Source organism: Megalops cyprinoides, chromosome 20 (genome assembly GCF_013368585.1).
Source record: "Megalops cyprinoides isolate fMegCyp1 chromosome 20, fMegCyp1.pri, whole genome shotgun sequence".
Lineage (NCBI taxonomy): Eukaryota > Metazoa > Chordata > Actinopteri > Elopiformes > Megalopidae > Megalops > Megalops cyprinoides.
In genome coordinates this window covers 21,551,755-21,576,601 of record NC_050602.1, presented here as the reverse complement: position 1 = coordinate 21,576,601, position 24,847 = coordinate 21,551,755, and the positions used below count along the sequence as shown (strand labels likewise).

Below are 24,847 nucleotides of genomic sequence, written 5' to 3'. Positions count from 1 at the left end.
CATTCATGGGTCTTATTTCATGTTTTAATCACAACATGCACTCCAGTCTAGTAACATGTCAAAAACTCCTCTCAAATATTTTGACTGAAAATGAGCAACAGTCAGGCCTAAAGATAAAGCTTCCAATGTTAAATATGGGCTCTCCAGATGCAGAAGATGCAGGAAAATAATGTATCTGGTCAGCAGTTAGTTTGGTAAGCTCCAAACTCTGTGTGCTCCAGATCTGCAGAGGATTGACAGTTGGTGGAATACCTGAGGCGCTCAGATATTCCTCTGTCTCTCTGCAGACAGCATTCCCTCCCACTTTATTGGAGGAGACTGGCTCCTCTATGAAATCAAATGGCCAAGTCCGCTGCACTTTTCTTGGCTGGTGGTTCACCGGATTACTTATGTTCTGTTATGCTGATGAACCTAGCAGCAATCTCACAAACATCTGCAGTGAGGGCATCCCTCTCAGTGCCATTACACCATGTTAATTTGAAGTGTGGATCTAAACCTCGGTTCATTTGGTACAACTTGGGTTTTTTTCCCCCACACATGGAAAGATGCTATTTTAATGAATTCCTTTAGGCTGCTGGTGGGTTTATCATGGTACTTGGAAGAGAACTGAACTGGTTGGACAGTTCCCTACTGCATGGAAAGATGTATCTGGCTGTAACAATGTTAGAACACACAATCTGTGGCTTGTGACCGAAAACTGGTCTAACTTTGTTTCATCATACTCAGGAAGGGAAAAATTCTTTCATCCGGGAATTTCACCTCATGGCAGTAGCAGGTTGAAGACAGCTGTCCCCATACAAGAGCCTATGTGGGAACAGGCTTGAGACAGCGAGAGGCAATGTTTGAGACTTTTAAAATAACTTTGTAATCAAGCAGTTTAGACACAGAAGCAGCAGACAGGCTTACCATCCTGTGAGTGAGGGCGAGGTTGAGGGCCGTCTTTGACCGTGTGGAGGAAGTGGACACCATCCAGGTGGACCTTCTTGTCGGTGAGGCCCAGGGAAAGGACTCCAGATTCAGGCCCTTTCACAGCAGTGGACCTGCTGCTGGAGATGATGGTGTGTTGGATGCTGCTGGATGCTGCTGTTGCTGTCAAACAGCTGAAGAATTTATTTGGCGTTAATCCAGAACCACCTCATGAGAACATTAACTCTAATCTGTACCAAACACATTTCCACTCTAATACCAATATATATTTATATATTTATAAAGCATGACTGTCAACTGATATTCATTACAGTTTTTTTTAAGACAGGAAGAAAACTAGGTCACAACTGCCAACAATGTTTAAAGTAAATAGTAAAATAGAAAGTAAATACTTTTTATCAATAACACTCAAAATAGCATCCTGAAGATTTTGTGTCACCTGTGAGTTTTGGGAGATTTTTTTTTTTCCATTGTGGAGTTCAAAAATTGTGAGATGTTGTTCCGGGCTTCATGAATAAAGATGCGAATGGCTCTATAAATATGGAACCACGCTTCCACTTTCATAGTTGTATTGTCAAGAAAATATGTCTCACATCTGAGAATGACATGAGAGGTGGTGGGGATGGAAAAATAGTCCATTTCACAGTGTATTGAAAACGGAGGACGGTGAAACAATGTGGGCTTGAGCTGGGAGAAGTCTCAGCCAGTTTCTCCCACAGAAAGCAGCCAGCCGTCCTCCGCACTGTTATCGATTTGCTGTTTATCTTATGGCAGCCTATTTGCGAGGAAATTAGTCTCGTGTTTTCCCAGGAGGTGGCTCTGGGCTCGGTGTGTCTTTCCCAGATGGGCTGCTAACACTGCCGCACACCACTGCGTCAACTCTGACCTTTTTCCCGATGTGTTTTCTCTAATATCGCACTTGGAGGTGCAAACTCAACTAGATTTTTTTTTTCACGATGAATTTAATAGCTGGCCAGGAATCAAAGGCTTGTAGCCTACTTATATAACGCTGTAACAAGGCTGTCTGTATAGCTTCAAATCTGTTTTTTAAAAAATCCATCTGTTAGGCTTTTTAAAGCCTTATTTATATTACATGTCATTGTTTGCTTTGGTTGTCAGTTACACTTGTTTGTGAGCGTAATTTCCCGGTTTTTGCTGTCATTGTGAAACAATTTGAGGCACTGCTTTAAGACTTCTGTGTAAGTAAACATAAAATATTTGTTCTGTTATTAATAACAGCTACAATTCCAGATCCTGGATGTCAGGTATCTGGTTTCCAATAGTATCCAAAGTTATTATTTTTTTTCAAAGGGAATTTTTTTCCCCCAAAGAATCAGGTTCTTTTCAAATTTAAATGATGTCACACGTTGCGATGAGACAGACAACATCCGGCAACAGGAGTGGGGAGGGGAACCACAGGATGCTGGATTGACCAGTGTGTCTCTGTTTGTTTGCCTTTGATGCGAATATAATAAGAAAATACAATATATTCTGTGCTCTTCTCCTTGCTGTTCCTTGAGTTTCTTGCGTTGTCGAGGACACACCTGGCGTGTAGTTCAGTTTGGCAACGCATCTTTTCGGGTTGTTTAGGGGTGACCCCAGAAAAATTCACTGAAAACAAAATCAATAAGGCACCTCCTTCGTGATAGCGGGTTGTGTATGCATATAAAAATTGTCAGTTTTACTTGGCGACGGTTTTAAAAGTTTTATTTGAATATCAATCGTAGTGGTAGACAGCCTCACCAGGGCCACAATAAAGTGCTCTCTAAAATTTAGGCACCTGTAGGACGGTAATGTGGCCTGATTACGAGGGTTGGTAGGTGTTTTTTAAGAGAACGCAGGGGACTAACGTGGTTTATTGAACTTCTTAGTGTATATGCCACAGTAAAACGGGGAAAAACGCGGAAAATGAACAAACGTCAGTCGGATAAGTCATAGAGAACATTTAATCAATTACGAAATCATGAAGTAACAGGGTACCGAACTAGTTATTATGCGTGTCGAAGGGGCGTAGATACGGAGGGGAATTAGCTCAAATGGTAGAGCGCTCGCTTAGCATGCGAGAGGTAGCGGGATCGATGCCCGCATTCTCCAAGCTTTTGTGTCCTTAACCATCAGTTCTTTCAGCTAATATTGATTTTGTGTCAGGACGCAGAACGTTTTGTGTGTAAATACTACTGTGCATCAACACACATAGACCCTGTGGTCTGCGGTTGATGAACTAGATCGATTCTTTTACAATAAATTGACTCAGTTTACTTCTGAATGCTATCCTTTCAGATTATAGACTAAGCATCAAAATTTTAGTTAGAATTTAAAAGAAATTGATCTGTTGATCCATGATAAAATGTTACAAGAAACTTTTTACGGAGCTGTCGTAAGAAATAATGTTTTGGGGCCTGCAGACAAACGGGCTCGGGAAGTGAAAGTAAGGAGAATATGAGCACCTCCCTCCGACAGCTGAAGGAATAACAGTTTTGTCGACAGGACCTGGCTTATGATGTGATCAGCACTTTAAGGTGAAAATCAATTGTACACGAAATTTACATTTATTTATTCCTCACCAGATTTTGAAATTATCTTCAGGCTTTGAGTAGTGGGAATCACGAAGAGTGTATGTACTCAAAGTTGAGTATTTTATGTATGATCATTGTGGGAGCATACTTTTATGCATAATACAGCAATTTTGCCAACCTTGAATGAATTTCATGGAAGCCAGCTGAATATAGCATCTCTGTCTGAAGAGTTTGGTCTGAAGAGTTCTCACAGAACATGTTCTGTCTCTAGAGTAATGTTTTAAAGGCATACAAATGAAGGCCATTAAATATTCTTAAGATCTGAGTTTTTTCACTCTGTTCGAATGTGAAATGTGTCCTGGAATTTGAATGAGGCTTTGATTACCATTATGCTGAGCATTAAACCATGAAAGAAATTCAGATTAACTAGTTGTATTCCTTGATAAAAAGAAAAGATCTTCTGATTGTAGCCACAGTGAGAAATAACACATATGTTTCTAAAACCCCTGTTGAATTGCACTTTTTATTGGAAAATTGGCCCATTTTTCAAGACACATTTTGATCCATTTCAACGACAGCTTCTGTTGTAGAACTGACAAAGGATACATTTTGGGTTTTCAGTGAAGTCACTTATAGTACATGCTTCATGTGTCCTTTTGTCCGGATATTGAGGCTGAGCGTGGGTTACAAGTCACAGATGTCAGAAGGGGCTCTAACTAAGGAGCTGTTTCATAGCTGGCCAGTAAAAGCTTCTTTAGGTTTATTCTGTGCCAGGCAGCAGCCCTTTGATCCCAGTTAATTGGTGTGTTAATTGTAATAGATTATTTAATTTATACAGCAGAGCATAGTCAGGCTGCCGTTTGGCGAGTCTTTAGAATACACGGCATGTTGTTTTGTAGACTGCTCTTCTTATATCCTGTAGCTGGGCTACTCAATGTTCCACGTCAAAAGGAAATGACATAATTACAGTAGACATAAGAGCAGAGTATCACTCCTTGTTGTGAGGCTGTTGATGGTCAGTATTCAGACATCTGCCTGAAATCGTTGCAGTTTTTACAGTCCGTGCTGCCACTTGTTGAAAGCAACCAGTTTTTTTCTTTTTAATATCATGTGGCCTTAATATTCTCCAATCATCATGCCAGTGTGAGGGGACACAACGACACATTCCCACAGGTCAATCAGAACGTCTTGTCAGGTTTTTCTGAGGTGTCAGACACCACCAGCCGAGGCGAGAATTGTTATCACTGTAGCTGTAATAAGATGCTTCAAGAAATACAAATCTACAATTGAGGATGTGTCCCGAGGATCTATCAAAACCATTAACCAGCACTCTGAGAAAAAAAACAACAACACAGATAGCTGAACTGCTGAAGACATTTGTTTTCATGAGCAGAGCTGTAACTGCTTAAACAATAGTGCCCTGTAAGGGTATGAAGCGAAAGAGGACTCTGTGCCCACTGTGTCTGCAGGTCTGTATGCGCCAATAACAGTTCAATAAAAGATAACAGAAGGCCTTTGCGCCAGAGAATGACACGTTGCTTATTCACCACATGCAGCATGGGCAACTTTTAGAAAACTAGCCCGTATTAACCAGCATAAATATTTTGTGCCAGTGTCAGTTTGTGTGTGTGTGTGTGTGCGTGCGTGCGTGCGCGCGCGTGTGTGTGTGCGTGCGTGTGTGTGCGTGTGCATGTGCGTGTGTGTGTGTGTGTATATATACGTGTGATTGTTTAAAAACAAAAAAGACATGCATGAGAAGGCTTGTTCATCAGTTATCTTTTCACATTACAGCAGAGGACAGGAAGGACAAAGTTTAGTCGGGCACCGGTGCGCAGATCCCAGTGACGTAATTTGGGGAGAGATAAAAAGCTAGAGGTCAGCACGTCTCTGCGCCCCCCCCCAGACCCCCCCTCCCAGACGGAACAGAAAAGCACCTGCAGGCTCATTCCATTTGCCTCAGACAATGATGTGATAATGCTAAGCCTTCGGGCTCCGCTAGTATCTGATGGGCCTGTGACCCCCCTCGCTGTCTCGGAGGAAGTGCAGCCGACTGAAAGGGTTTGATAGCATGTTTCACATGGTGTGAGACACAAGGGTTTGCGCCAGGGCAGGGCCACGCCTATGACCCCTCCGCCTCGCCAAGAGCCGGGGCGATATCTTGCTGTCTGCAGAAGCACAGCTCGCCAGGTTTATTATGACATAATACCTTTCTTCAAAAGCAGGTTCTAGCAGTTCTATTTCCTGAAGAGGCCTAAATATGATACTGCTGTCAGTCATAAACCACCTTTGTGATATGTCTGCATTAACACTGCACTGTTCCCAATCCCAGAATGCCCCTTGCTTTTAGTCACTTACTGGAGTCACTGCTTTCCATTATGTCATCACTATCTTCATACTATCACATTGATTGTGTTGTATTCCTATATACATTGACATGGTGTTAGAGCCTTGATATACTGAGCTATAAAATCTGGGAGGGGAGGATTAGTGTAGATGTCGACGTTAAGGTTACAAGGATGAGTCATTTGGTTACTCAGATTAATTGTGTTTGTGGAAGCGGTGATAATTTCCAGCAGTCCAACAGTCCAAGCCGAGTCGGCGATATTGAGGCAAGTTGGCATAGTTCGTTATCTGCCTCGGTTTTACAATCCAGAGAAGAGGTCATTCACACGATGACTTTGGGACAGCTCTCCATAAATAAGCTTTCACAGTTAGCTGTGTGTTCCAGAATTCCAGAATTCCAGCCCCGCTGTAGAGCTGCTGCTGGGGTAACGGGGTGTTGGGGCGTGGCCTTGTTATAAGGGGCGGGGTTTGAGGCGGGGTTAGTTGTGTTTCTTCTCGTGGTTGGTCTGTCCCTTGGGCACAGTCTTCATGAAGAAGGTGGGGCTGGCTGTGCAGCGCAGAGCCAGCAGTTGGGGTACCACTGCGTACAGCACGTTTAGGGTGACGACAGGCCACCAGGTCCCCTCCGGTACCCGATATGTGAACGGGGTCCGGGAGTGGAGGGAAGCCCCAGTGTGGCACCACTGGCACTAGGGGAGAGAGAGGGGTGGGGGTCAAAGAGGAAACGCAAGTTACACGATGATCAAAGTGGTGTTTTTTTTTCATAGGTTAAAACAACCCGAGGCACGGCAATTGAACCAGTCAGAGAATACTCCTTTCACAAAAGGAGTGACACACCTCTGTTGTAGGAACAGTGGTTTAAATTGTCAAACTAAGGAGTTTTGTACCCTTTAGTTCGACAATTTATACCACTGTTCCTACAACAGAGGAGGTATTATTTCATAATAAACCTGGCGAGCAGACAGCGAGATATCACCCAGCTCTTTGCAAGCCGGAGGGGTCGTGGGCGTGGCTCTTCCCTGGCGCAAACTTTTGTGTCTCACACCATGTGAAACATGCTATCAAACCCTTTCAGTTCACAAAAGGAGTGACACACCTCTGTTGTAAGAGTCAGTGGTTTAAATTCTCAAACTAAGGAGTTTTGTACCCTTTTGAGTGAGATGCTAAGCTAAAGTACTGACTCGTGCTTATCATTTATGATCCCATGACACTTATTGAAAGAGTAGGGGTCAAATTCCAAAAAAAGGACAATCTAACAGTCTAATTTTAGACAATCTAACCACCCCCCTACAACTGGCTAATTACTCACAAACGCTCACAACAGCTTCTCTTGCTGTTTCCTCACTGTAAAAGACAACTGAGCTCTCAGTTGACCTCCATGGTTAAAGAAAGGTTACATAGAGAGGGAGACCATCAACCTGAGTTTTTGGTCCAAATCAGCCAGTTCATTGTAAAAAGCACTGCAGTAAGTGTATACTTAAATATAAGATGATGTGGTTGTGGTGTTTTTTTCTCACACCTAGATCTGGAAGTAAGGGTAATGCAATTCATTACCTGAGCTATTGCTCCTGCAAAGAATACACTCCAGTCCAGCATCCAGGTACAGCCAGGTGTCCACAGACCATAGATGAACACAGTCATCAGTGGCAGGGCATAGAACACGTACAACAGCATCTATGGAAGCAATGACATCACAATTCAAAATGGCACCAAAGTACTGTAGGAGCCAAGATCCTCAACTTTACCAAAACAGTCCCATCATTAGTACGCCTAAGCCTAATATATATATAACCTAGAGACCAGATGTATCACTTGAGAGGCTATACACCCTCTGTTCTTTTCTGGACCAGCTGAGGAGTAGCAGGGATTTAAATTGTCAAACTAAGGAGTTTTGGCAATGGAATATTCGGTTCAACCAAATGGGGGCACAACTGGCAATAAAGTAAGTAAAGTCTAGCATCTTGTTTGTATACAGTATCTTTGCTGTCATTGTGGATATTCCAGGGCAGGGGGCCTGGCTGCAAAACACCTGTAGGACTACTGGCCCTCACAGTGATACAGGATACATAAGTTCAACTGGACCATACACAGTAGGGGACAGCACAATACGGAGCTACTTTGGGCCTGTTCCCATTCACTTGTAGCAAAAGCACAGGCGGTCAATTATAGACTGCAGTCCTGCAGTATCATCTCTTTACTTTTCAGCGGGTGCTTTTATCGTCAGACTGTGCTCTCAGCGTAACGAGCTACAGACGGCAGCCCAAGACACAATTAGAGGCCTCCCAGCATGGCCCGAGGAGCGCTCACCCGCACGACACTGGCCATCAGGTTATCTGTCTGCTAGCATTTATCTTCATCAATAGTTAAAAAGGTCAGAGCGATGGAGCCCTAAGCAAGCTCTCTCCTCTCGTTCCCCTCTGTCTCCTTCTATCAGTGTTAGGGAGGGTTCGGGGTGGAAGGGGCTGGGGTGGGCCGGCTTATCAGACTCCCACCGCCTCCCCTGCCTGCTCATTAGTCCCCCATTGTGCCGGGATGAAAGCCGCAATAATGACTTCTGATAGTCTATTGACCAGGTGGTGCTTCAAATCAGTGCCTTGCTCTCTCAATCTGACGTACAGGAGAGACTTTGGACCGGCTTCAATCAAACCGTAACACGACTTGTCTTTTGCTATGAGTAACAAAATTAGGCAACAGTAATGATTCGTATTCCTTTTTAAAAAAAAAAAAAAAAAATTTATCAGTAGGATTTTTTTTTTTTTCAAAATTAGGTCGTACTGCAGCCTCTTACAGCAGAAGTTGTTTTGCACAGGAACAGATGTGCAACAATAAAAACTCTACCACTCCTTCGGTCAGCAGCAGCAGACACAAGCACCATCAATAATCTTTTGCATGTCATAATGCTTATCTTTATTTAGTGCACAATCAGCACGCACACCATATTTTCCCCCTGCTGCTTCTTTTATCTGGCTGGCTCAGGGCTAAGGAGGAGCCCACCTTGCACAGCTCCCTGTGTGTTGACATTTCCCTGCTGTGTCTTTACACATGTAGAGCAGGCTAAACACAACCCCTTGCACATTGCATCACCACCCCATCGTCTCCAGTTGGCTCCACTCCCTCCCTGCTCGTACGGAGTCAAACTGAGACCACTTTGTACAGTTCAGCTCTGTCTCTGTCTGTTTTTTTTTTTTTGTTGTAGTTGTATTGCATTACGAAAACACGCTTTCACACCTGTCAAAGGGAAACAAACTTAAGCGGCACAGGAGCTCTGATGCGAAAAACACGCCCTCCACCTAAGCCGTGAGTGAAAGCCACTTTAGACAGGTTGGAACACTGCTTCCAGGCTGTGTCAGTTTGGTCTGCACAGCTGAATTAAACCCGGCTGATTTACCATGACTCGTGGAAAGCCCACCGGATCCTTCAGGTAGGGTTCGTACTGGTAGATGTAAGTAAAACAGGTATCCAGAGGACAATCGAGAACCACCTAGACAGAGAGAAGAAAGGAAATATCAACAGGTGAACTCTGATGCGTTATCATCATTATTATTATTATTATTATTATTCTCATAATTAATCTCATTATATGTAGCAGCCTTCCTGATCCAGGACAACGTACTGTGCAAGACATAATTTCAACACAATATCAAACAAACCGCAGCTATTTTTAGAACAAAAACATGTATTAGCAAGTTCAATTAAAATGTTTGTGTTGTATTCACTACTTACATTTTGTCATTCAAAACAAGGGGAAAGAAAACAGCAAAAAAACTGGCGAGGTCATAGTTAGTAGAAGCCATTATATAAGGTCTGAGCAGGGGAAGCTGCGGAGCAATGTTGATAAAGGCGGTGTGCAGCTTGTGTAGAGGAGAGCCGAAGGTGCAGGCTGTCTACACTCAGGCCTGGTTACTCACAAAGCCCCTGAAGATGGTGAAACCCGCTCCTCCGAGCAGGAGGAGCACCAGGAACAAGTCCATGGGGCGCGAGAGGAGACCCCTCCCCTGTTCAGCCGCGACCTGGGAGGGGGAGGTGGGACGGCGACAACCATGTTAAGAGTCAGCTGATATTCTGGAAAATGGTTACCCCTTTCAATAAGGTCATTCTCGTCTGCCTCACCCTGTCTGCTGGGATGACTGGCAGCTCCTTCGGCCTACGGAAGAGGGAGATCGCTCCCCATATGGCCACAAATAGGAAGGGAAAGTTGAGCCAGTAGGCTGGACGAATGGACGTGCCGTATTTGCCTGGTGGGAGAAAAAAAAGATACAGTCTGCTCTGTTCTATTCTGTGAACGTTCACATGTTGAATTTTACTGTGTGAACGGACAGAAGGCTCACAAGGTGGCAATAACAATTAACACTTAAAATTTTTACATGGAGAAATTAAATAAAATATCATCACTGTGCCCTTGGTGGCCGTTTGATTAAATCACAATGGCACTTCAACCTTAAACCTGAATTTCAAATTTAGGGAAGCGTTACTCTAGGAGCATGCATCAGTATTTTACCAGGCAAACTGCATACATCTTATTGGACCCTGAAATTAATTTTAGATTTTCTGGAAGATGTCAGTACATGTCCTTAAAAATGAGGCCTACGCTTCAGGAACGTGGGAACACACACTGTACAGAGCAGGTCAATACGACTGTGCCATTTAAAATTCTGGATATGTCCAACCAAACAAGTTTCCTGTGGTTTGAAGCTCCACTGTGTGTTTTGGGGGGTGGGGTGGGGGGGGGGGGGGTTGAATAGAATCTCACCGATGACGATTCCTGGCACAAACACGATCATGTTTGCCAGCAGGGAGCCGGCCCAGAAGAGGCCCAGATGGCGGTACGATGCTCTGTGATTGGGCAGAGAACACCCCACCACCATCACCACTACTGACACCACAGATCAGTGCACATCCCTAAGCACTCACATTAATCATTATTTACTGTCATTAAAATTGCTACACTGACACACTTATCTGGGGCAACTTCCATGTTTGTATTTACATTTTGCATATCATCCAATTTTATTGAGTCAAATCTTGATTATTGCACATGCCTGGGACTGCTGTTATGCTATGCATTTAACTGGAATATGCCTATAACAGGAGTATATTAATTCGTAGTTACTTAGTAGTACAGATAAAAAAGGACCAGCTGCCACCTACTCTTTGGCCATGCGCTGTACCACAAAGAGGTAGAGGAGGAAGTGCACGATGCCGTCCCAGTAGCCCATCATGATAGCGTAGGCCGTGACTATGTAGGGCTCTCCCTGCAGGACAAACACCAGGTCATTACCCCCACCACTCAGCGGGCAGTGATGTCACGAGAGAGCAGGTGAGGACCTCCGCCAATATTTCAGGTCAGAACGGCGTGTGTCTGTTTGCGTGTGGAAGGAGTTACAGTGTTGTGTGACCTCCCACTGACCGTCTTTTGGTAGAATCCCATGAACCCAGAGGTAAAGCCATCGTGCTCCAGTGAACCCACCAGGCTAATGACACAGGTGAAGGAAAACTCTGCACAAACTGAAAAGGAAAGAAGAGTGAGAAGAAATGAATGCATTATTTCAACAGCTCTCCTTCTCCCTCTGTTTTTCTCACAAGAATTTATTTTCCATTTTCCCCTACCATGCCAGGATTATCTGAAAGATCAACTGAATTAAATCCCTGGTGTTTTACTGACACATTCATCAATTTTAAAGACAGATGGCCATGTTTGTCTAGATACAACAGTAACTCTGTTCAGCATACAGTATCCTAACTTTCAAACTCTCTCATTTTTCCTGCATTTGGCATCTCATCAAGTCGCTGTCGCCTTGAATTTGTGCAGTGGCTTTCCTTGTTAAGAAAACTGGCCGTCTCTCTGGTGAGTGCCTGAGATGCTCTATGAATCTATGGCTGTCTCACGGTTATGTACACAGCTTTCACTCCTAACCAGCGATTGATTTCTTTTTTCCAGTGAAAAAATGATGCCGATGTCCGCAAGCTATCAGGTGGAACGAAATTTATATTGGGAGCCTTGGGCTGAATTCCTAATGCCCACTGCTCTGCACTGCATGGACACCTTCTGGATGTCAAAGAGGACCTCGGCATCTCAACAGACAAGGCTCAGAAATAAGAGTGGAAAGGGGATTAACAAAGTCAGAAACCTGCCTGAGGTTTTGAATGTGGCCAAAGACAAAGACTTGTTGGGGGTATGCACAAATGCAATCTGGTTGTTGTCTTTTGACGTACAGCTGCTACTTACTTTTTTTTTACATAATTTTAAAATGGCTGACCATGTTTGTCTATTTCTGCCTATTACCCACATTATATTCAATTAATACAATATGTATACATAAGAACAGAAGAAAAACAGTGACCATTTACTCTAAAACTGTGTTAATTCTACAAACACAAACAGCGGCATGCAGCACTTCTAGGAGGGTGTATAAGCCTTTGAGGGACATCATACATCATTCAGTGCTAGCCCCATATTCTCTTACTGCTTTTCCAGTGCTAAACAGACTGACAAAATAGAAACTCTAGCATTTCCCATGGTGCATCTGATGTATTTGAAGGAGGGCTTTCGAGTACAATATGTGCCTTCTGTCCGCAGTTCATGGATAATCAAACTACCATTGGTGTCTGCACCTAAGGCTTATTTAAGCTCGCCCAGATAAAGAAAAATAAATTAGGGGGATCAGTCTATCCAGTATGATAGTGGGGTACCCTTGAGTCCTGTCCTTCATGCCTCTGGGTGGCCAATTCATTGCAGAATTCGCTGGCGTACTTTGATTAGCGACACCTGGGGACTGTGTTTACAGACTAAAGTTGGTAATTATGCCTGAGCCACTGAATAAATCCCTGCGTGGTGCTCACAATCCCAGATTTACCTGCAGATGTGTGCATCCCTCTCAATGTAAGATTTGGCATGAAATAACATCTCTGTGATCCGAGTTGTCCATCAGCGTTTGATTGAGGAAAGTCAATAAAAACAATAACTGGCTCATTCTTTCAGCCTGGAAACGTTATTTCCATGTACAATTCCATGTAGAATTCTGCATTGCAACAGATTCTCTTGGCGCTGTGTACTGAAGCATCATTACGGCTCTCGGTCAGACCGGCCCCTTAAACCTACCGTAGAAAAAGGGATCTTTGGGTGGGTTGCGGCGGACTGCGAGGTAAATCACAAGAAACACCAGCAGCATTACCAGCACTCCAATCCCCAGAATGACCAGTGGCCTGGAGACAGAAAGATAAAGCATTCAAAACAACCACAAGTTTTCCTTATTCATTTTTACCCCTGTGCTTTTGAGAGGCCATGTTCTCATCCCCTCTGCCTCTTTTTCATCTGTCTAATTAGTCCCTGGGTTTGAGTATGTGCCTTCAGTCTTTCGAAGCTAAGGAGCATTGAGGAATTCACAGGCTGAGACAGAGAGTTCAGCCCACACCCAGACAACAAAGCGAAGTGGCCAGGCATGACAACTGAACACTCAGAGTGACACTGTTGTCTGCGTTAGAGGCCACTGTTTCTCGGCCAGGGAGAGTTTCATACTGGAACCCGGGGTCATTTACTTATAATCACACTTCACCACTGTTCATAAAAATCATTTTGTGTTTGACTGGCTGACTAGAAAAGACAACATTTCACCAACTTGAGTCTCTTAGCAGGCGGGCTACAGTAAAAGCAAGGTTCAGGTCTGTTTCTTGAAAAATGTATTGCACACACATACTTAAAAATGCAAGTGTTTTCATTCTGTCAATCAGCGTTTATTTGGTCTTATCATTTTAACAAATAAATTGTCATGGAGTGATTCCATTTTAAGGCCCACCAGAAAGATGCCCTGACAGAGTTTGATAAGCCAAAACTATAGTGTCTTTTTATCATTAACAGTTTTTCTTGCAAGATGTTGTGTGTATCTCTTTATTTTCTAGGCAGACAGATTTATCCAGGATGACTCACATAGCTTACATTTTTACCTGTTTTTTTTATCTATTTGAGCAGTTCAGGTCAAATGGTTTTGGTCTAAGGGTCACTTCATCTTTACAGGGTCAAAGGGGGTTGTGTTATTTGTGAGGAATGATGTGGCTTTCAATTTTGCTTGGCCCTTTGACGCAGATAAAGGAACTGCCACCAAAATACACTATGTGCCAGCTATTCCCCTTTGCCATTTGGAATCAGAACAAACGCTGCAATGTTAATGGGATTCCTTACAGCGGTAGGCAAATGCACTGGCAGCCAAGAATTACACCTGCAGTGCTGGTTGATTGAGACAGAGAATGACAGAAAACAAAGCATATTGTTTGACTCTGGCAATACACCAACTCCTCGCTGCGGGTGTATCTATGGATGTTGCCCATATACAGACCTTAGATCAATGTCCTTCACAGAGGAACTAGACTTTATATTAATTCCTGATGTTAATAAGACTCAATTGGGTGTTTATGTGGTCATTACATCATTTCCATAAATGTACGAAGTAGAAGACATTGGTTTATACTATCACTGACTACTACCACCACCATTACACCACTACTGATACTACTACTAAATCCACTGTTTCTAAGACAGAAAGTTATGGTACCTGATGTAACCAAGCTACGATTTTCATTTTCACGAAAAAGTAATTTTGATTCAATGTTAGTTAATGTTCCAATATGTAATTATAGTCATGGCTCTGTAGATGGAATCTCATTATTGGATAAAGAAATTGTTCACTTTTCTAAGAAATCCCACAGGAAAAGATTAGCAGTATTAAACAGTATTAATGGTATAAAGGCAATGATTAGGAAATGATTTGTCAGTTAGTTTTTCATTAATCTTTTATTAGCTCTATTCATGCAATATATACATCTGACATAAATTACAAATTAGTATATTGTTTATATTTTTAATAATCTTTGGACTACAGAATTTGTTTATTAATTGCTTTCATTCGGAACTCTTGAGGTAAACAGTCACGTGTCCTGGTGTAATTATTTCCACGATCATTTTTGTCACGGCCTGATTGTGCTGATACCAACAGATACAGAAATATACAATTTAGTATGATCTAATTTGTGAGTTGGGTTGATTTCATGTGCAAAACATAATATTATAAGAAAAGCCAACTTTAAGGTCTTTTTAAATACAGCAATGGCCTACATAATCGCCAAGAAACTGTAACTTGATACCAAACTGTGACTAATTTTAATTAAAACAACCCACGGCTTTAATACTATGATGTACCCTTTTCATCCAGATTTGTACAAAATGTTTCGTTTTCAGGTTAAACCGATGAAACACATGTTGATAAATTCGTTGTTAGAGTGCCCCCAAGCGGTAGACAACGTGAAAAGATTCACACCCGTTTTACGCACAAGTTGGACTGCCGTCGCTGTACCCCGACGTCACCTGAGACGCATATAATGACTTTAAAATGTAAAATGAATGTAAAATGTATTGTAACTTATATACTTGTACGTTCGGCATAATTTATTCATGCAACACAATATAATATATGACAGCTTGTGCCAGAAATTACCACTAATTTTAGAGCTACATGGTGACGACACAATCATTTATACGTCATTGAATTCAAGGTGGAAAATACAATGTTTTTGTAACTTACTGCTGAAAAGCTGGGACGTTGTTCATGGTGTAGAGCACGCCGAGAGCTGACAAAGAGAGGAGATAAACCCATATTTCCCGTGGCAGATTCATTTTCCCTCAATTACTTGTTAATCAGAACCGCTGAGAAAGGCGCTCAGGGGAGAGCGATGAGTTTAGCACTAATATGTACAAAACATGAAAATGATGAGACAGAAACTGCAGTTTAAATTATCCTATTTGTAAAATTAGCAATGGCTTTGTGCCGAAGCGCATGTTGATCTCTAGCGTCCCCTCAAAGGAATGAAGACAAACTTTAAAGCCAGCGAGACCAAACTTTGTCGCAGAGATTGAGCAACTTGCGCAATGCCGCGTCAGATTCCACGCGGCTTTGCTTTCAAAGTCCATCATAAACGTCTCTGCCTCGCGATACTTCAATTTGGGTATCATTTAGAATCCGGTTCGATGGTCAATAAATTAACGAAAAGTATTGTGTAATAATGGAGAAAATTGCACTCAGAATCAATGCGCCATGTGAATTGAACTGACGGAAACCGGTCCTTTACTGTTGGCTATTTTTCAGATGGCAGTGGTGTAGGAATATTCCTTGCAGTATATTCTCAGGAACAATGTCACGGGTTTTTTCAAATGTCACGAAAGTGGGAATTTACGGAAACTGAAAAACGTCAAATCGCAATTCATGTAGTCAGTGGCAGTCAAGAGGGTACATTTAAGTTTGACCCCGCAGTTTATGGGGCCATTACACATTGTCTCCAACAGGGGGCGCTTTACTCAAAGCCATTCTTTGATTTCAAGAACGGCACTCGCACACTCACTGTGACCTCGAACGCAGCCTGCATAAACGTGACAGTCCACTGCTGAAGAAAAAGTTATCAGCTCATGAGTTTCAGTTTCACCTTACAAAGGTAATTTAAGGTAAAGTATTCCAGCCTTTCCATAACTGCATTTATATACTGCAGGGCTTGTTAAAACATCACTAAGAGGTTAGTACAGCGAATAAAATATTTAAAACTGAAGTGGCAGTGACATGCAGGCCTAACTTCTAAATGCTTACCTCTTTTATGTAGTATCGATCTAGGAATGCTAGGTAAGACATGACTGTTTTAACATAAGAAGTGCATGCAACTGTGCTTTATAATGCTGCATTGTATTAACAGAAAAAATGATTGCTGAAAGTCAGTCCTAATAAATCAACACAAAAGTTTGGGATAGAACATCAACAGGTCAGGAAGTCAGCTGTCTATGATGAGCACTTTCAAAACAAGTTTTAGGGTTGCAGCTCTTTGTATATTTTTTCCCCACAGGCCATGTAGGTTATCAGTCTGTGTGTAGCTGTTACATACCTGCTACACCACCAGATGTACATATTCCCACTTCTGAAAACAGTGGGGGAGATACAAAGTGGAATTAAGTTCTTTTTGGAAACAGCTAGATTTCAGCAGCAGCACACAGTTGGGACAGACACCCCCCCCCCCACACACACACACACACACATACACACACACACATTTTATGAATCTTGTTTTTCATGGTCAACTTTTTGATGTTGGTTTTTGTTTTTCATGCTCATACTCTGTCTGTACCTGTTGTGTGAAATGCATAATAAAAGCTTTGTCTGATACACGACAAGAGCTTTCAATGAACCCCGATCAACTGCCAGTCAATACATATACACAACCACAGCAACCAAATCTAGGTTATGTTCTGCTCCAGCAACAATTCACCAGCATGGTATGTAGAGCAAGTGACATAAATTACAACAACCAATTGAATTAGATAAATTAAATACGCTGAAAAAATGAAATTCTGAATAATAAATATACCTGGTTACGACATTAAAACCTAAAAACAGCCAGGTGAAAGGTGAAACTCAGACTACATAGACCAGTATATCATACCATGTAGTGTATGGTATATTGTACTATTCGACATTAGTACTACTAGTAAAATATATTTTATATTACAGTATATTACAGTACAATATATTGTGGTATATATAATATTTCAGTATATTAAATCAGAATATAATATACACTATTATATATTGTAAGCTTCTGCTGGCATCCAGCTGACTACCGCTGCCCCGTGCGTGTGACGACAGCGGCGGAAGTATCGCCTTTCTAAGCCAAGATGGCAGCCTCAATCAGGAAGGGGAGAAAATAAGCCAAAAGAAAAATATATATGAAAATCCCTGGTCCGGGCAGAAAAGAACAAGATTCTCACGGAAAAATTCTGCTGAAGGTTACCGGGACACCGAAAAAAAGTCTTATCTTCCCGGTCAGTACTTGCGTGCCGGTTACATAAAACGAGTCAGCCAGAGAAAATATGTGTATACTAATTCCGGGCTATAGCTAGCTAGCTGCGTTGCTATCTAGCAAGCTAGCCGGAGCCAGCTGCCTCTGGGCTGTGAAGCCAGCTAGCGAGCTTGTCAGCTAATAATACCCCGTCTATGCTAAAGGTTGTACATGCCTGAAAGAACTCAGGGGTATTTGTGTTTTTGTACTGTAGATAACTAGTTATATAGCTATTTTTAGCTAAATGTCTAGCTAGCTGTAAAGGCAGCTATGGATTGAGGCACTTGGCGATGTTGTCTCGCTGTCCCACACACTCAGTACAGGGAGTCCTTTGTGTGGAAATGTTAGCTACGCTATGCTAGCAATCTAGTGAATCGCAAACGATGCCGATTATCTAGCTAAACACGAAATCGTTAACTAACCTAATTAGTTAACGTTAGCAAATGTTGCGCATTCAGCCAGTTGCCCGTTAGACATAAAACTAGTGAGTTATTTGACATTAACAAGTGAGGTTATGTTTTAGTTGGCTATATCTTTTCGTTAACGTTAGTTAACTAACATTAGCTGATGAATCCAGTCTGTTTAAGTCTAGTTTGCCTGCCAGTTTGCTAGCCAGTGCTAGCTAGCCACCGTTGATGCATATATTACTCGTGTGTGTTGCTTGTTAGTTAGATGTTTTTGCTAGTTGTCTGTCTCCAAAAGTACACAGTGGTTCAGTGTAACTGGTTATTTAGTTATCTGTTTGAAGTGAAGGCTGACTGCAGCTAACCGGTCAGGTTTGTAGTTTCTTTCAGGAAGGTTTGGCTAGCTGCCGGTAGTCTGCATAGCTACCTACCCACTGCTGCTGATAAGATGTAGAAAGAGAACAGTATGTTCTCCTAAAGGAATCGGGGTGAGGAGTTTGTCTTGAGCAATTCACCGGCAGCCAAGTTACTTGCTAGTGTGTGACTACTGAAGTATCTTGGAACATAGATATTTTTTGATATGTATACGTTTGGACATAGTTTTTGACCAGAACTGAGAGGTGAGAGAGTTTGAATAGTCCATCGTAACAGGTCCATAAAGTGCTCCTAGTCCGCAAAGTTAGTTGGATAAAGTTGTGTGGTTACTGATAAGGCCATTGCATCTGAATACCCCTTTTTCTACATGAATGTTAGATATGTTGGTTATGAGGGGCTATGAACAACAGTGCATGTTTGGGTGAGGCACAATCTGTGTTTTCCAGAAAAATCTTGCTTTGTTTATAGGAATAATTACAGAGCGCCTTACATTTTACTGTGTTTTGTTGCACTGTGCCCTTTCACCACAGTCTAATTATCTTTGCCATCTATACACACACTGGAAGGTACCCCTTCTTTTTAGTGCAAAGAAGCTGGATGCCTCATTCCCCATGACCTACAGCAGATGTGAACATTATACTAGAACTGGGAAGATGCTCGGGAGGATGGAATGATAACTCGCTGGTTGTTTGGTTTTATTCCCAGTCGTGCTTTTGTTGTCTGACCGTCTGTGACGTAACTGAAGGATCATGTTATCTTGCTCTCTCTCTCGAGTCAGCGACATTTAGCAGAACATTCATATCTTGTTCAGGCAATTTACTCAAGAAAACAGGATTTTTTTTTCTTTTGTCAAAATGAAAATCTCTCATTTAGTCAGCTGTAAATAGGCTGGCCTCACAATGCTGGTCTATAAATGATTGGTGGGGGTTGGTGCAGGAGGGGTTGTTTGATCGCCTGTATGTAGTAGAGTTAAATGTAAAGTTACATTAAAATATTAAAAATAAAAGTAATAGATAACATAGCAACATTGTAAGAAATACTTGACAATAGATTTAACAGCAGGGACAAGGCACGTGTTGTGAACCAGATGAACAGCTTGTTAGAAACCTGTGTCTCATATTCCCAGTGTTTGAAAGGATACAAGTAAAATATAATTTAAGTGTAATTACTATCTGTTTATCAGTTTAAAAAAACACCTCTGTTACAAGCTGATCTCAGCAGTGAGAATAAGGCCTTTATTCCATCCCATTGATGGCAATGAGGAGGTGTGTATGCACTGTTGACTTTTCCAAACTTCTCTGCTAGCGTTGGTAGATATTGCAGTGGTTTTATCTAGGCTAACAAGCAGCCAGCAGGAAACCAAGAACTAAATGCTATCCATGTGGGCATCTGAAATAACCCGTTCAGGTTCAAGCTGTGTAGGTAGGCTGGAGGGCACATCATGGACATGACCAAATGCATGGGAATGGGTTTAAGAGGGAGAATGATTTTCTGTTAGATCCAAGGTTAAAGTTAAACTCGCCAATGGCTGCAGCCCTCCTTAACAAAACACACCGGTGAAGCAAAGAGAGGTTTCCGCCAGTGTCGTCAGAGCAATTGCATGTCAGTTTGACGATACTGGTTTTGAACGCTGTTCATATCTGATGCCTATAGATTAAGAAGAGCAAACCTTCCATACAGTGCCTTTGGAGGCATAGGGTCTGCTGCTGTGGAAATACTAATGATTGACATAAATCTGAGAGACCCTCTTGCCAAAACGCCCCATATACCTTGTTTCAACAAGACCCTGCTTGGTATACCCAGTTTTCGGTTTTATTTACTCACAAAACCAACAGTCCCCTTTAAGAAAGGACAGGATTTGTTTTCTCTTGTATTTTCCTACATTTGTCAGAGCAGTTTCCACAGAACAGTGTGGTTAATCAGAACTGTTTTGAGTTCCACCACTTCAGCGGTGTGGATTGTCGCTGACTTCAGACCTCCCTGATTCTGTGTTCCAAAGGTGTGTGGAACACTGGGTGTGCTGATTCGGCGTGTGGCTCCGGTTCAGTCAGGTGCCTCATTAATTACCAGCAAGTTCATACTTGCGAATAAAGGAAAAATCGACGCGGGTGTCGTGTGGAGCTCGTACCTCCTCTCCTCTCCTCTTCTGTTCTGAGATCAGCTCCTGTCTGCAACGGCAGCTGTGTGCTCTGACATCAGATGAGAATTCCCTGACTCCAGCTCTCCCATCCTGAACCCTTGAGGAGATAACCTTCACAGAGTACAGAGGAGAACTCATTCAGGCAGAATGTTATGCCGGTTTGTCAGTGGTGCCATACAACTGCAGCTGTTTTTTTTTTTTTTTTGTTTTTTTTTTTGTTCGCTTGGCAGATGCCCTGTCATTACATAGGTAACATTTTTACAACCTTTATCCATTATTTACTGAAGCAGTTCAGGTTAACCACCTTGCCTCTGGGAAAAGCAGCAGTGACCTCCCACTACAAGCCCACTCTGCCACACTGCCTTTTTCACAAAGAATAATGCTTCCCAAAAGGAATGGTCTTGGGCAACCCCTCTGTTTCCCAAGCACCAGTAGTCCTTTCATTTGTACTGTTGCAACAGTCATAAAGGAGCCAGCAGAAAAAGTACTGAGCACAGCAGTGCTTTTTTCCAGTGTAGTCATTTCCTTTAGTTTTAGATTCCATTTGTTAATTAGGGGGTAAAGCACTCTGGTGTACATGTTCCAGTGATGTGGACCAGTGTCTGCATTCACTGATATCAGTTTTTTTTTTACTGTAAAGCTGGAACCAGGCTAGCATGAGCTAAAGCTGAAGCTGCTTGTTCTGGTACAGCACAATTGCTTTTCCCTAGCATGTGCAGCCAGAGCTGTTGCTTATGACATCACAGTAACATGGCAGTGCAAGAAAGAGTATAAGGTCAAATGCAACCCTCCAATACAGTGGCATGCCACTAACAACTGTTTTTCACACTACAAGTCCCATAGTGCACCGGGGCAGAGCAAATCTTGAATGGAGGATAGGTGCTTCTTCCTCTGATATCACCTGGCAAGTTGTCAGTGGGTGCTAAGGAGCAGTGCAATGAGGGGACTCTAGCCAACATAATTCACCGATACCCCACAGAATGAAGCCAGTTATGTTCTGGTGCTGTGGACTCCTGGTCATTGACAGTTAATGAGGCAGCTCAGACTTGAACTTGCCATGCCTTTGGCTGTGGGGTTCAGCCTGCAGTCATAAAGAGTGCCTTTCTCAGCTGAGTCACTCTAGAGCAAAATCATTTATCTTAGGTTTACAAAGATGTACTTTTACCAGCAGAACTTACAGGGGAGTGAAACCTTTGGCCAACTGGTAAAGAATGGGGAATCTGGTGCCAGCATTGTAAGGGTTTTCATATTCGTCAACTGATCGTGCTAATAGAAACCGTCCACCAACTGCACCGGTTCCTTAATTTGTGACTGGCAGTTAAAATCCAGCCCCGGATCTATATGTTGGTGGGCTGGCCTTTTCCTCCTCTGTTTTAACCCATAACTGTGTGCTCCTCTCATGACAATGCACAAAGCCTCGTTGTTTTCCCTTGCTTCCCTCTTGCATGAGCGGCGTGATCCTGCTTTGGGAGCATGATGTGACAATCACAGCCATCATAAATGAATCATGAGCTGCATGAGAACATGTGTTTGGGAGTTGTGTTACTCTCACTTCTCCCTGTTTCCACTGTGCCTGACGTCTGGCATTTGACATACTTCCTGTTCAGAAACACTGTTCCCCCTCCTCTGGCTTGGTCTGCTGGTAATTGGTATTTGTAACTTCTGGGACTGATAGGATGTTGACTGAAGTAAAAAAAAAAAAAATGCTGATATTTAGAAGCTGGCGGCCTAGGACACGTAATTGTTTTGACTGTCAGCTGTATTTTTAAGAGTTTTGACTCCTTTTCCTCATTCCCGAAGGCCTGAACATGAATAATTTGAATCCATCGCACCAGGTGTGTCCTGCCATAATGACAGCATATTATATTATTTATTTCTTTGAGGTGAACTTGTATTGAGAGAGGCTTGCAGAGCAAAACTGCAATGCAGAAAGCAAAGAGCAAAATAAGGCAGCACAGTACAGCCTGTAGCATGCAACCGCCTAATAGGCAACACAAAGCCAACCCAGCATACTGGAACACAGCCCCCTAGGTGTACTTCGTATGTAAATCATAAGTAGTTGTTGACAGTTTAAACTACAAAATAGCAGGCAGGTGTGCTTTGGGTCTCCATCCTCAGTCCTTAAATTAGGACAGAGCCAGGTCAGTAGTACCCAGGTGCGCTCTGTAGAGGTGAGTCTCCAGAAGGCAGCGGGAGGTAGTGGGAATTAGAACAGTTGGAGATGTCAGTCACTAACTTGCATGAACCAATCGAAAGATGTTGCTGACCAAAGCAGCCCGCTTCTGTTGGTGTAAATCAGGGAGTTGCTGATAATACACGAGAGCTTCACCTTCCTATCACCAATGTGCTACTCTGCTGTCCAGATCGAGGTAGATAGCCATTCTGTTTAGATAGTTGTTGTACCAGTGGGGGCCAAGACAGAGAGGACCAACAGAGCAGTATAGAAATAAAAAGGTGATTTGTATTCAGTTTTTTCAGGCATAAAAACTTTACTGAGGCATGCAAGAGGTTAAGCTTATCTAATCTTGAGTGTACATTTTCTTGAACAAAATGTTTTTGTTTCCCCCTCAAATATGTATTCATGTACCTTTTTGTGAAGAGCTGTTTAACTCATGACATTTTTGTGGTCTATGGGGAGGAAAGGCTAACACTTGGGATTAAAAGAATGAAAATGGTTCTCCACATTTTTGAGAACACTGTGATGAGCACTGATGTGTTAAAGGCCAGGCAACAACTGACCAACTCTCCATTTAAAATCCTCCTCAGAGGGAGAATCAACGTGGCGGCACCAGTCCTTTTTCAGTGTGCAACCCCTGCTCTCTGAAGGTGTGGGTGGTGGGTGGGTCTAGTTGCCCAGGGGACTGAGATGGCAGGATTGGGTTGCTTTGTACAATGGGTATTCTAGTACTTTTCCAGTTTACATCCATGGCAGCAGAGTCAGCAGAATATGAAGTGGGTAAATTAGTCATGCAGTAATGATGACCACATTTTTTTAACATTTTGTTTTAAGCACTCGTAATGGCTTTACTTGCTTGGCAGTGGGTCAGCAGTGGGTCAGTGTCTGTGCACTCCAGGAGTGCGGTAGCATTATCCTGACTATATTTAGTCTGTCCTGTCCTGCCCTGCCTCCACTGAGATAGGAGCGTTCAGTGACTAGCCCGAGCTGGCCTTGAGGACACAGATTGCTGCTATGCTCCAGTGGGGAACCAGAGCCAGGCTGGCATGAGCTGAACCTGGATGACCCGGTGCAGCATGATTGGTTTTCCATTGAACCGCCCGCAACCAGAATCGCAGGACTTGACACCGCACTGAATTCTGTTTGAGTCTCTAATGCAGACACTAATATAAGAAACGGCTTCGTGCAGATTGGTTTACTTAGCTCACAGCAGACCAGCATCAGTACTGCTTGTGAGCTGAGTCAGCAGGGAAAAAATACAGTGGAAAACCACCTGGAACCTTAACTAAGCAATCCAGCCTAGTTCCAATTCTGAAGTGGAAAAGGGGAATGTTGAGACAGCCTAGTTACAGTTTGACAGGAGTATTGAGCCAGGTTGACTCCAGCTCCATAGTGGGAAAGGGGGTATAATGAACCTGTAATGATCCACCTCTGCAGTTGAGAAGGGGTGTAAGGAGCTAGCCTGGTTCCAGCACTACAGTACAAAAAGGGTATCAGTGTCACAGGTTAGTGTGGGGACCACATGGTGTTATAATATGTGTTGAGAAGCACAGATACCAGGACACCCAAAGGTGTAGCAGTTTGTTCAGGGCTAGTTGTAGTAGTAACAAGGCCTTCATGAATCCCATAATGAGGAGTCCCAGTTTTAGTCATTTTATCGGTTCATACATCAGTCAGTGATTGACACCACTTGGTAGCTCCACCCATCAAGAGGCTCTTTACACCTTGGTCTCCTAACACTTGTGTACAGTGCATGGTGTCTGTCCTCTGCCAAATTTTATTTCATTCATTCTTTTCTTCAAGCTTTTGTTCTCTTGCGTCGTTTCTTTCGATTCTCCTTTCACTCCTCCTATGATTCTCTCGGTCCAGCTCTTTGTTCTTTCTTTCTCTTTCTGTCCCCTTCTTTCACTCTCTGTCTTTTCTCTGAGCCAGTTCAGGGATGACGAGTTATTCAGACACAAGTTTCAATGTTGTCATTAATCACTCCGAATGTTAAACCGTAAAGCAGGCTGTAATTCATTTTTTTTTTTCAGTGCATAATATGCTGTGATCATCATAGCGAAGAGGCTTCAAAGCGTTTGTTTTCACCAAGGGCTGAATT

At 42.7% G+C, this 24,847-nt stretch overlaps 2 protein-coding genes and 1 non-coding gene across 5 annotated transcripts in view; 2 read left to right on the top strand and 1 right to left on the bottom strand.

Annotated features, from left to right (window-relative positions):
• Window positions 1-2,948: 2,948 nt before the first annotated feature.
• On the top strand, window positions 2,949-3,021 carry trnaa-agc. Its single transcript has one exon. It is a non-coding gene; the product is annotated as a tRNA-Ala (tRNA).
• Window positions 3,022-5,589: 2,568 nt separating this feature from the next.
• LOC118796155 (transmembrane 6 superfamily member 1-like) lies at window positions 5,590-15,660 on the bottom strand. The gene is made up of 10 exons (XM_036555006.1): window positions 15,359-15,660; window positions 12,886-12,989; window positions 11,194-11,291; window positions 10,935-11,038; window positions 10,537-10,619; window positions 9,897-10,021; window positions 9,695-9,796; window positions 9,175-9,267; window positions 7,341-7,460; window positions 5,590-6,475 (listed from the first exon to the last, which is right to left on the bottom strand). The coding sequence occupies exons 1-10, from the start codon at window positions 15,448-15,450 to the stop codon at window positions 6,266-6,268; spliced, it is 1,131 nt and encodes a 376-aa protein (XP_036410899.1). The 5' UTR covers window positions 15,451-15,660; the 3' UTR covers window positions 5,590-6,265.
• A 1,816-nt stretch (window positions 15,661-17,476) lies between these two features.
• Window positions 17,477-24,847, top strand: part of LOC118795533 (protein strawberry notch homolog 2-like) — a 50,429-nt gene continuing 43,058 nt past the window's right edge. For all 3 annotated transcript variants that reach the window (XM_036554089.1, XM_036554090.1, XM_036554088.1), the window contains exon 1: window positions 17,477-17,634. The gene's annotated coding sequence lies outside the window, so the exon portion shown is untranslated. The remainder of the gene's footprint in view (window positions 17,635-24,847) is intronic.